The sequence below is a fragment of the Mauremys reevesii genome, linkage group 1 (assembly GCF_016161935.1).
Source record: "Mauremys reevesii isolate NIE-2019 linkage group 1, ASM1616193v1, whole genome shotgun sequence".
In the NCBI taxonomy this organism is placed as follows: Eukaryota; Metazoa; Chordata; order Testudines; family Geoemydidae; genus Mauremys; species Mauremys reevesii.
Window position 1 is genome coordinate 33973357 of NC_052623.1, and position 13033 is coordinate 33986389.

A 13033-nucleotide genomic window follows, 5' to 3' on the forward strand; every position below is an offset into this window, starting at 1 on the left:
CCCTTGTAAGATTTTCCAATTGCTCCCCACCTTGTTTGAAACTTGAAAGCTTTACGTTATTCCCAAGTAATCTAGAAGCCTTTTGGGTTTAGCTGAATTTTATTAGTTTGGCAGTTCTGTTTCATATTTTGCCAGTGTAATAAAAATCAGGGAGCGATTTCAGTTTGAAATTTAATTTGCCACAGATGCTCTCAATTACCAACTCAGACCCAAGCCTCTCTGAGGTCCTTTTGTTCTCTACACATTGTTTATTATTCTCCGTCATTTTATATGACCGATAAATTTTTAATAAGTTACACGTTTCTCTCTTTTCTCAGGGACATTTACAGAGTAGTTTTGGGTTCACTAAACATCCTTCCTAATCTCCAGGATCTCTATTGTAGCAATGTCCTCTAGATCATTTATACAAATCTGAAGAGATCACATCACATCCATAGGTTCAAACACATCTGGCACTGGCAACCCTATTCCCCTCCAGAAGTCAGGCCTTTTCTGAATGCCTGACAGCTGGATTCTACTTGTTGCCCTCTACTCCCACACCCAGAGGGAGAAGATTCACTTGGTCTGTGAGATGCCAATTAACATGCAAGACCACAGGGTCCCCATAGAACCAATGCATTGCTTGTGCCAAGACCAGCTCTCTCAGAATTGTTTTAAATCCGTTCCAGAGGTTCTCTAGATAACACATACATTTTGCCTCTGTGATTTCTGTTCACACTTCATAAGGACCTAAGCAAACCTCTAATTAAAGGGGGCCAGGTCATACCATAACTGCCTACTGAAGGACTGCTTGTGTCTTGCTCTTTAGCAGCTGGTACCAATTGTTTTGGAAGACAAGATGGATGTTGGGTCTGATCTGGTATGGTAATGACTATGTTCCATCACAGTCAGAATTCAGATCATGGCTTGTCTTCACTGCAAAACCCAGGTGTGTTTTCACACCAAGATAGCTAACTCAATGTAACATCCTAGAGGAGACAAGGCTTTGTAATTGTTACCTTCATGTAACTAGTCAAAGTAAACCCTAGGCTTGAGGGATGGGGTGGGGGAAGAAAGATGGTTGATCTCAACTAGATACATACCTGAGCGTTGTCTCCCCTTTGATTTTACACTGAGAGAGTTATCTCAGTGCAAATAACTCACTTTTCTTGCAGAGAAGACATAATCCGAGGCAGTATTTACACTAGGAAGAAGTTGATAGGGTTCCCCACCCTGCGCCCTGAACATCTACACTGCAATTTTATAGCCCGGCACCCCAAGCCCCGCAACCCCAAGTCAGCTGACCCAGGCCATGGGTCTTTTATTGCAGTGTAGACGTACCCCTAGAGTTCATTACCTCAAGTTAACTGATTGCCAATTAACTCAAAGTAATTAACAGCTTTGTAAAGGCCAGTCTGGATATACTCCAAACCTTTGTTCCAGCCTACGAACATTTGTACCTTACCCTGCCTAGGCTGATCCCTTAAAATAGTCCCCAAGACAACATACAGTATCTATTTCAACATTTATATGGATTTTCTCCTTCCAACTTCCTACTTAAAACATATTTAAAAAACTCTTTAAAGAAACTTTTTCATTTAAAAAGAAAAACCCTTAGGAAACTGTAAATGTATAGAAAAAGGATTAAAACTAATTAAAGCACGATGGAAAAACTGTAACCCATCACTGAATAGAGGCTGATTTACACTGAAAACTTACATTGGTATAGCTATGTCTCTCAGGGTGTAAAAATCCTCTTACTTCTGGTACAGACAGTGCTAGTCTGTCAGAAGAATTCTTCCATCGACCTAGCTACCATGTCTCAGGCAGGTGAATTAACTACAGCGATCAGAGAACCACGGTAGTGGTTTTAAGCATAGACATACCCTAGAAAGTTCAATGGGCTTGTGTCTCCACTAGCAAAATTAGCCCTCATTTCAGGAGCTGCCAGCAACCGTGTAGCCGATAGTGTAGACAGGGCCACAGGGTATTTTTACCACATTATCATGAAAATAGCCGGCATCCTGAATCCCATTTACACTAATATTTAAGGTGTTGTTACTGCCTGTGCAGCTGTACCTCTGCTGTCAGTTACTGAAATATGCTGACCAATGCCCTGATCCTGCAGACACTTCTGATTAGGGTTATTCCTCCTTACATACAATCAGTAATTATATTCCAGCAAAAACTTTAACTTTCGAAGAATAACATACAGGAGCAAGAATGTGAAACAAGCACCTACCTGTCTTCTGTACTCCAAAATAGGATCATACACCTTCCAGCCATTTTCAGGGAAAACCTCTCTGTATTCAAATGCAAAAAGGGGCTGAGAGAAAGAACATTTAGCATTAAATACTCAACGTTCATTTTTCATGTTATCTGACATCTCAGATAATAACCTGCGACTCTTCTTTTGTTTCTACTACACTCCTTTTCTTTAAGCCTTTGTAAAGTAATTGACACTCCCGTTCTACGGTGTAATTAACACACTAATGTACATTCTTCCATGTTCATTATCACACTGATCCATTGCCTCCTACATCACAGGGACAAAAGGTGTTTACTGTTAAAAGAAAATGACTTGTGTGGCAAGAAGGCCCCTCTCACACATTATGTAGAAGTACATCCTTTACCCACCAGCATCTAAAGCAGTGGTTCTCAAACTTTTGTACTGATGACCCCTTTCTCATAGCAAGCCTCTGAGTGTGACCTCCCTTATAAATTAAAAACACTTTTTTATATCTTTCACACCATTATAAATGCTGGAGGCAAAGCGGGGTTTGGGGTGGAGGCTGACAGCTCACGGTCCCCCATATAACAACCTTGCGACCTCTTGAGGGGTCCCAACCCCCAGTTTGAGAATCCCTGATCTAAAGCAATAACTGCATGGTCGTCATATCCTTGAACGGACCAGCTGTTCTGCAGATGTGAGAGTAGTCAGCCAAATATTGACTGTGAACCTCTAACAGATTTAATTGTACCCTGAACATTTTGCTCCATTACAAGCATGTGAGCATCAGTGAGAAAACTCCCCGCCCAGGCTTCTCAAATAATTGTACAGTGACACAGAGGAGTTGCATTTCCTTTACACATGAAGAAGAATATACTATACTATATTTCAGTTACAAAATATGGCATGATCCTGCAACTGCTTGCATGTGGACGCACCAATCTGTCTGCACAGAGCCCCACTGAAATAAGTAGGTCCCACTCAAGCGTGGCACAGGGGAGTTCTCTTGCTGATGCTCACATCAGTGGATCTCCATGGTGCAGGCACGGAATGCACATGCACACAAAGTTGCAGGATTGGGGAATTTATGAACCGGGCATTCTCCCTTTGCTCAAACAATTTCATGTAAAATGTGACAAACTGCTGCTCTAACGCCCATGAAGTCACTGAAAAGACTCCCGTTGACTTTAGTATAGTTGGATCAGGCTTTGAGGCTGTACAGGTATTTAATAACTATTAATAAATAATAATAATACTTTACACTTAGAATACTTTCCATTTAACATCCCAGTGCTTTACATATATTAATTAATAAAGTCTCAGCACTCCTGGGGAGTAAGCAATTTATTATTATTTTAGAAATGAGACAAAAAAGTGACTTGCCCAAGGTCATATTCAATGTCTGTGACAGATACAGGAACAGAATCCAACCTTTGGACTCCTGATCTTGTGCTTTAATCACTAGACCAGACCTCCTGTCTTTTCAACATACCTGGAATTCCAGAAGATCTCATTCTAAGCAGCATTTTGTCCACATAGGGTACGTCTACGCTGCAATTAAAAACCTGCGGCAGGCCTATGCCAGCTGATTCGGGCTAAGGGGCTGTTGAACTGCACTGTAGATGTTCAGGTTCTGGAACCCTGAGAGATGGGAGGGTCCCAGAACTCTGTCTGCAGCCCAAGCCCCAATGTCTACACGGCAATTAAACACCCTCTTAGGCTGAGCCCCTTAGCCCAAGTCAGCTGGCACAGCGTAGACATACCCAGAAAGGATTTAAGATCAGCATTTCTCCTCTCACAAATAAAGTCGCCCCATAAAAATAGTGCATTATCTGAACAAAGCTGTGCACCAACGTTCTGCATCTTCTAGTAACAGCAGGAGAAATACCTACCAAATTATTGGACACTGGAAAAGCGTATTTCATTAAGTTCTCAAATATGGATCGCCTAGTTCGTCCCTCAGGTTTATGAGCAAACCGTAAGTTTCGAATGTCCTAGAAAAGTTAAACAAACCATCACATCAAACTGTTATTACCTTAAATACAACTTGAATGTGCATAGTGATTCCGAGGAATCCAAGGAGAACTGTAACCCGGGTTTCTACATCTGAACCGTTTCTATGAACAAGGTCAATGGTCCGGCTAGATCACAAAGACCAATACACTGTACTCTCCTACAAAACCAGAATTCTGAAGCTAGAAGAAGCCAGGTTCAATACATTTTACCCAAAAGGGAGAAACTCCTCACCCAAAACACAGAGATTTGTAGTAAACAATTTAAGAGCCTATAGTAACCAATGGAAAATGGTGGTCACGCTAGAGGGTTCATATACACGAATATCCCTCTTTCATGTATGAGGAGTCAGGCCAAAAGAAAAAATGAGAGAAACAGCTAAAGAAAATAGATGGCTGCCTTGCTTGGATCTGGATCCTGCTTCTCACACAGAGGAAATTTCAGGAGATACAGTGTCCAGAGAAGACAACAACTATGGTGTACTGAGGAAGCAACTAGAGGATTTGTCTCAGATTATATACAATTCCCTTGACTAAGCATGTTCACAGTTTGGGAGTCTCGGTAGAATCCCACCTGCTCAAACAGTAGCAGAGACCAGGACTGCCTTTTTTCCAATCGCTTGTCCAAGAAGCTGTAGTATCCTTTCCTCTTGGACATGGGCCTTGTCCTAAAGGCCTGAGTTCAGCTTACTTCAGAAACCACCTTTCTCCCCATACAGACCAACAGGGATGCCTGAGCCGGAGCTCCCTTGCTGTATAAGGGAAGAATCTACAGGTAGGGTGTTGCCTTTGGAATTCATTTTTCCCCTTCCCTACCTTGGTCTGACATAGCCCAGCTTTGATGATCTTCTGGGCACAAAACAACATCTGCCATTGTGTGCAATCATTTGTGGTGGCTGGCCGGGGTTAGGTAGGGGCTTTATTTATTTATTTATGGTCTGGTTAAGTGGTGGCTAGATGTTAGGGGATGATATGCTGGTTGTATTAAGATTGTACAGTTAATTGATCTAAGATCGCAGGACGGGTATTCTTTTCAATTTATTAAATTGAAATAAATGAATAAATAAATCATTCAACGAAGGCCCTGGATCCCCTTGTCCTTCCCTTGCTATGGACTATGTACAAGAGGTGAAGACTGGTTAATGATCTGGAAGAAAATTTGTGTGCTCTCTAGGGCTGGTAGGGAATTTTTCAACTAATCGTTTTTTGGTTGGAAAATGCTGAGTCATTGACACCAAAACTTTTCATGGAAATATATCAGTTTCGATAAAACTTTCATCAGGAAAGTTTTTTGGGTCCAGGATGGAATTTCTGGTCAAAACTGATCCCATAATACCCCGATTCAGAGGAGGAACTTGAACCTGTATCTCCCACATCCCACGGGATTGACCTACAGAGTCAGTTTCTCTCACACACACACACAATCTCCCCTGTAAGAGCTGTTTCAGTGGGCCCCTCCTGAGAACCCCTCAGAGAGCATTGGACAATGGAGGCCCACTGATTCAGCAGGTCACGTAGAACATGTGATCCTTGACTCCATGTTTGAGACAGTACCTTTCCATACACATTGGCTGAGGATATAAATGGAATCTGTGACACCACCTCTTTGCCTTTTTCCTGCTCCACCTTTCTGGATTATGATTTCTAACAAAGGGAAGCTTTGAACAATGGACTGAGGAACCCCCATCTTTTGGGTGATGCAGATTTATTGCAAGATAGCAGATTTAACATCACTGCTATTATCCTGGTCTACAAACTCTGAAATCAACTATGATGTATATGATTCACTTTAAGCATTTAATAACTCTCTTCCCTTTTTTTGTATTAATAAACCTTTAGTTTTCTAAGGGATTAGCTACCAGTGTGGTTTTTGGATAAGATCTGAAGTATATTTTGACCTGGGGTGGACATCTGGTTCTTTGGAACTGGACGAACCTAATATATGTGATTTCTGGTTTTAATAATCATTTATCACAGAAGTCTGGTTAGTCTCGGTGGTGCATAAGGGGCTAGAGGGCCTGAAGGGAACTGTCTGTGGCTCCATAATAACTAGTATAGTATTTTGGAAGCATACATTTGTCACTGGGCTTGCAGAAATCTTATTATAGAGTGTACCACCCGTTTGGGGAACATGCCCTGTTTTCTGGCAGTCTGAGCTTGGCGCTCTTACCTGTGCCCCATACCAGGCAGCGGGACACTTCTTTAAAAAGAAATCTTCTCCCCAGGCCCACTTACCTTGCATACAATCTCCAGCCCATAAGAATTCTCACCACGGCTGGAAGCACCTCCAATTTTCTCCACTCTGTTGATCACACCTAAAGAAGCATCTAGGACAAACGGTGGGTCCTGGAGACAGTCGAAATTTGTTAGTTTAAAAGGAAAAAACAAATAAACCAAACACCAAAACATATAACTGCTACGTATACAGAGTAATAACGGAGGGCCCAGCGCTTCAGAACATACAGTAGACCAAGGAATTAAATGGTTACAAAACTTACCCTTTCCATGCTTTTGAAATATAGTCTGTAGTTTGTAACAGTCAGGGTTCCTCTTACAGCTCCAGTGAACGGGCAGATGTAAGTCACATCTTTGGCTAATAAGTGAAAGAAAGAGAAAAGCAGCTAGTGCAAGTTTAAGGTTAATGTCTGGGAGCAAAAACCTAATAGTAGTAACTTACATTTACAGTTTTGTGACTCTTACTCACATGGGCAGCCCCACTGAAATTAATGGCGCGACTTGCATGAGCAAGTACTCCCAGGTATGATCAAGGGTTGCACAATCCTGCCCAGAATTAGGAGTGCAATTTCCATTACTGTTATAAAGTAAGGGTTCAAAGTAAAGGCTATTTGTGCTCCGGTACGAAACTGAACCTGCATACAAATACCACCACGTAAGCACATCTCTAGGTTACACACATTGCTTTCAATATCACTGTCCAGTCAATGCTTATCCAGAAATAAGGTAGAAGTTTGCAAAGGAAAGAGCATCTAAGTTTTAGCACAAATCACGCACCACACTAACACCAACAGAAACTTTGTGGAACAACCGTGCAATTTTAAGAGACATTTGTTTTACTACTAGCACACCAAAAAATATCAGTCCTTTGATCTTTGTATGGGGGCACTATAACTAGAAAAAAGACAGGGGAAAAAAACAAAATAAAACAACAGTTCACAAAGAGAAGAAACCATAAGTTACATATGGTCACACAGTTGATTCATAAAAAAAAACTATTACTATTAGCCTTTATTAAACACTCTAATGAGGACTGGGGGGCCCCATTGTGTTGGACGTGACACAAACATAGAAAAGAGACCATCACTGCCCTGAAGGGCAAATAGTTAACGTTGTGTAAAAAACAGCATCAAACTAAACATGGATCCTGGTCACTGCTGTGATACCAATTCAGATACCATCATAAATGCAAGAAGCCACTTTTCCCATGGCTGCTTTTAGCATGAGTAGGTCCTGATCCTTCAATTAACTCTCAGACAGTGACCTGCATCTGACTGGTACAAATAATTATAGCTCTGTTGAAGCCAATGGAGCTACACCAATTTACACCAGCTGTGGATCTGACTGAAAGAGTTTTTTTGCCAATTGCCAACGATTTTAATCTTTAATTCAGCAATAAAGTCAATCTGCCACACATGATTATTTTTTGGGTTGAGTGACGATGACTCAAAACAGTCCCCTTCTGAAAAGGCGATCAATGCTGCTCATTCATTCTAGGCAAGAGGTGCTGCTGGCTCTCTACTGGGAATACCTCCCCTAACAACCCTTCTGTTTCATGTCAGTTAAAAATGCCAACAGTCAAGAGACTTTTTACCCACCTCCCACTTTCAGTCAGTGCCACTCCACATCTCGTGTCACTAAAACACTCTGCAGGCTCTGTGCTATGGCACCAGCTTGCAGCACTCTGCAATGAGAGGTACCAGCACGCCCTCGCCGTCAGAGGCACAAACTATCTTTTCAGAAAAGGCTTATTGACTACAGCTGCCAAATTCAAGCAGCTTACAAAGAACAGACCTCCTTTAGAAACCCTGCCGGACCCATTTGTCACAGCATGTGACTCCCAGTGAAGTTGGTGGGAGAGCTTGCCTGGCAGTCTGGCAACAAGAGCGTGGGGATCACTGGGTTCCCCAGGTTGCCAGTGTTGGATGCCGGGTGGACTAAGTGCACTCAGCTCAGGAGTCGATGGGGCAGGACAGGAGCTTGGGTGGAAGCAGTTTGTGTTGCTCATTACTGACCCTTTGAGTCAAGTCAGGAATTACATTGATAGGGTCCTATACTGACAGGCGAGACAGAGTCCTGACTGGTTACTTGCGGGTTCTTAGAGTGTGTGGAGGCAGGGGTTGGAGTAAATGAGGGAGCAGAGAATTTTTTGTGGGGAAAAGATTGCAATTTTCAACAATTTTGTTTTCTCACTGAAACTCTGATCAACCATTTTGTTAAATTTGGAAATTCTGAACATTTTTGACCAGTTCTAATTAAAATAATAAATACTTAGTTCTTACAGCGTGTTTTTCACCTACAGATCCCAATGGCATTTTACAAAGAAAAGGAAATATTTGAAACCAAATAATGGGGAGGAAAAAAGGCATCTTGGTAGAGTTTCTAAAATAGTGAAGCTAACCTAAACCATTCACAGGGCAAAAAAACATTTTCAAAAGTAAATAAAATCTACTCCTATACCAGGGATCGGCAACCTTTGGCACGCAGCTCGCCAAGGTGCTTACCCTGGCGGGCCGTGCTGGTTTGTTTACCTGTCATGTCCGCAGGTTTGGCCGATCACAGCTCCCACTGGCCGCAGTTCGCCGCTCCAGGCCAATGGGTGCTGCGGGAAGCGGTGGCCAGCACATCCCTCGGATGTGGCAGGTAAACAAACCAGCCCAGACCCCCAGGATGCTTACCCTGGCGAGCCGCGTGCCAAAGATTGCCAATCTCTGTCCTATACAATGGAATCAGAATGAAACCTATAAGGGTCTACAGAAAGGACTCTAACACTCAATAGCATTTAATGGAAAAAGGTATCTCAGCTATGGAATCCTATAGATTGGTTTAAAAATTCTGTAATTCCCTATTAGAACCTACAGCATGTGCCATCTTTCTGTATTTGTTTTTAGAACCTATATATTCTGCAGTATCTTTTACAAACAGATACAAATATTAGCAATTCTATATATTTAAATGGCTCCCCAGGAGCTCTCCAGAGCATGTCTACTCAGCCAAGAAATCGACATTGTTGTCCTTAGATTTCCTGGGAAATGTCTGCAACCCCTTAATAGCTGAAGATATTCAACAACTATCCACATGTGAGAAATAACATGCACCTGTGGGGCACAGGATGGTTTAAATGTCAGCATCCAGCCACTGATTATTACTGAGTGTTTGGAGTTTTGGGGGGAAAGACATGAGCTTTTCAGCAATCATCTATTCTTCCAAGACTACATAAGGTCATTTTTTAGGGGAAGGCAATGAGGCGAGGGAAAAGACTAGCATGGCAGGTCAACTATCCAACGCTGTTATTTATGAGATGTCCCATTTTAGAATCCCCGACACAAATGAAAGCATGAGAGGCTTGATTAGAATTTCATTCCATGGAATTCACCAGCAAACCTACTGTGCTCAATCACATCAAAGAGCCTCAATGAAAAAAGCCAGAACAAAACCAAACCCAAAAAATTAGAGGAAGGTTTCTAACCATCAGAGGAGTGAAGTTCTGGAACAGCCTTTCAAGGGGAGTAGTGGGGGCAAAAGACATATCTGGCTTCAAGACTAAGCTTGATAAATTTATGGAGGGGATGGTATAACAGGATAGCCTAATTTTGACAATTAATTAGTCTTTGACTACTAGCGGTAAATATGCCCAATGGCTTGTGATGGGATGTTAGATGGGGTGGGATCTGAGTTACTACAGAGAATTCTTTCCTGGGTGTCAGGCTGGTGAGTCTTGCCCACATGCTCAGGGTTTAGCTGATCACCATATCTAGGGTCGGGAAGGAATTTTCCTCCAGGGCAGATTGGCAGAAGCCCTGGGGGTTTTTGGCTTTCCTCTGCAGCGTGGGGCACGGGTCACTTGCTGGAAGGCTCTCTGCACCTTGAAGTCTTCAAACCATGATTTGAGGACTTCAATGGCCTGGGCCGGCTCCAGGCACCAGCCCAGCAAACAGCTGTTTGGGGCGGCCAACCGTGAGGGGTGGCACGTCCAGGTCTTCAGCAGCAATTCAGCAGTGGGTCCCTCACTCCCTCTCGGAGCGAAGGACCAGCCGCTGAATTGCCGCCGAAGAATGACACGGTGACAGTAGAGCTGCAGATCACAATCACATTTTTTTTTCTTTTTTTTCTTTTTGCTGCTTGGGGCGGCAAAAACCCTGGAGCCGGCCCTGGCTCAGACACAGGTTTGATACAGGAGTGGGTGGGTGAGATTCTGTGGCCTGCATTGTGCAGGAGGTTAGAGTAGATGATCATAATGGTCCCTTCTGACCTTAAAGTCTATGATTCTATGATTCTAACCCTAAGCCTGCAAACTTTCCAGTTGTCTCAGTAGAAAGAAACACAGACAGGTTTCAGACATTGACTTGCAGGACAAATTTGACTACTGGGCAGACTGTAGTTACTTAGCCTGGCCCATGCCTGTGGCTGACAATGAATCCATTCAATAGTTACTAGGGATTATGGGAATTCTGTCTAATCAATAAAAAAAGCAATTAGAGCCATGTTCACATACCCATGTCTTTAATGGTTTCTCCTGGCAACAAAGGAGGTTCTTCCATTTCAGCCAATTTATTAGACTCCCTCAGGACCTACACAAAAATGCAACAAGAAAAAAAAATGAATCAAATTAAATTTTCATACATCAAAATCTCACCCTTTTGATGTAATGCAATTGGTCAATAATATCAACAGAAATAAACCCTCAGCACTCTGATAGGACCTTCCACCTGGAGCTCAGTTCTCAAATATGAACTGAGTAAGCCTCATGAGATTCCTATGATAACTATGATTTTTTTTAAATGCATTAGAATGAGGCTGGGAAAATAATATACAGCACTGTCTTTATTACAGCCAACTCAGCAATTGCAAAAGTAAAGAAATGCAACTTGGGTCCTATTATTGTGTCAAATTCTGCTCTCAGTCACATCAGAGTAATCCCGCAATAACTTTACTGAAGTCAATGGGTTGACTCTGGATTTACTCCATCTTGACAGAGCAGCTTTGGGCCAATTATTCTTTATAATTTCAGTATTAATTGCCAACTTCATCTAGGGAGAACATCATCACAACACAGATCACCACACGTGTACACGACATTATGCAAAACACAGGAAAAGTTCCCCACCCCCAAACAGCTGGCGATGTAAAGGTCTGATGCTGTTAACACTTCTACCAGAGGCAGTGCTTACTATTCTCCCATTGACATTAACAGGACAGTGCCCAGTAGTAAGAGTGAGCAGTAGTGGGCTGTAATACTGGTAAAAACATACATGAAGCTGGGGAGAGCACTTCACGACCCCCAGGAATTGGCAATGAGCCCCATGTAAGCAGGTCACCCAAAAGAAGTGGGTTCTAAACAGGAAACTGCTGGAGAAAAAGGAAGAGGGCTTAGTACACAGGAAGAAGGGGAGCCTGCCCCAAGCATTGGGGCAGAAAGCGGTTAGGAAGCTGGCAGTGGGAGGAGACAAAGGGGGGGAATCTCAGGTGTTTATATACATCATTTACTTGCACCGGTCTGAAATTATTTTTTGTGTTGTTTCTACCTGATTTCTGAGCAGCAAAATCTGCACAGTAAAGCCATCAAGAAATGAAACCCACGGTCACATGGTCTAATCTGGCCTGTGCACTTGAGTCCTGACTCCAACCGTCATCTCCTTGTGTTATGCAACGTAAGGGGAGGCTACAGGTTCCCATATGAAACTGCTATTTACAGGGCCGGCTCCAGGTTTTATGTCGCCCCAAACTGCCAACATTACGGTCAGGATTAACAGCCTCCTTTTACAAAGCCAAACTTGACCTTTTTGTTGGTTTTCCCGTCCAGCTAATCCCCTCCTCACTAAACCCCCACCCAAAAGGTTTGAAACAACAACACACCCAAAAGGACCAAAATGGTGACACTAACATGGCATTGGCAAACCGTCGCTCTGTTCAACCTGTGCTTACACATTATACCCAATTCCCCTGTCTCAGCTGGCCCCTCAGCATACCAGAACAGAACAGTAATAATCCCTTTTGCATTCCCAATCTCTGAACTCTCACCCATTCATTTTTCAGAGCTCCCTGTCAATTTTACATTGGCCAATGGCACGTCAGTGACAGTGAGACAGTATGGAGGTGGGCGTGGGGGGGGCGGTGAGCAAAGAAGGGAGTGGGCAAAAAATGGATTAAAAAAATTAATCTTCCAGCTAACAATTTACGATATAAGGCCGTGATTCAGGGAAGGATCTTTATTTGGGAAAGAATTGAAGTATGTGCTTACACTCAGAAGAACTGCATTTTTTTCAAAAAAAGTTTTGGATATAATATTCAGGAATATGTTTTCCTTGCATAACCCATTAAAGTAATCAATTAGATAAAGGGTTTACTGAGGGATCTTAAAGGGTTACTGCCCTTTTGGTACTAGATTTTGAATCCATGGATGTTTTATCAGCAAATAAATTGTTAGCTGGAAGATTAATTTTTTTTAATCCATTTTTTGCCCACTCTCTTCTTTGCTCACCGCCCCCCCCACGCCCACCCCCATACTGTCTCACTGTCAGTGACGTGCCATTGGCCAATGTAAAATTGACAGGGAGCTCTGAAAAACGAATGGGTG

General features: G+C 42.6%; 1 protein-coding gene across 3 annotated transcripts in view; it reads right to left on the reverse strand.

Moving 5' to 3' along the window:
* Positions 1–13033, reverse strand: part of MTMR2 (myotubularin related protein 2) — a 73650-nt gene that overhangs the window by 15897 nt on the left and 44720 nt on the right. For all 3 annotated transcript variants that reach the window (XM_039521020.1, XM_039521021.1, XM_039521022.1), the window contains 5 exons: positions 10952–11027; positions 6720–6814; positions 6457–6567; positions 4102–4203; positions 2222–2305 (listed from right to left, as the gene is read on the reverse strand). In XM_039521020.1, coding sequence (XP_039376954.1) covers positions 2222–2305; positions 4102–4203; positions 6457–6567; positions 6720–6814; positions 10952–11027 — 468 coding nt within the window. The remainder of the gene's footprint in view (positions 1–2221; positions 2306–4101; positions 4204–6456; positions 6568–6719; positions 6815–10951; positions 11028–13033) is intronic.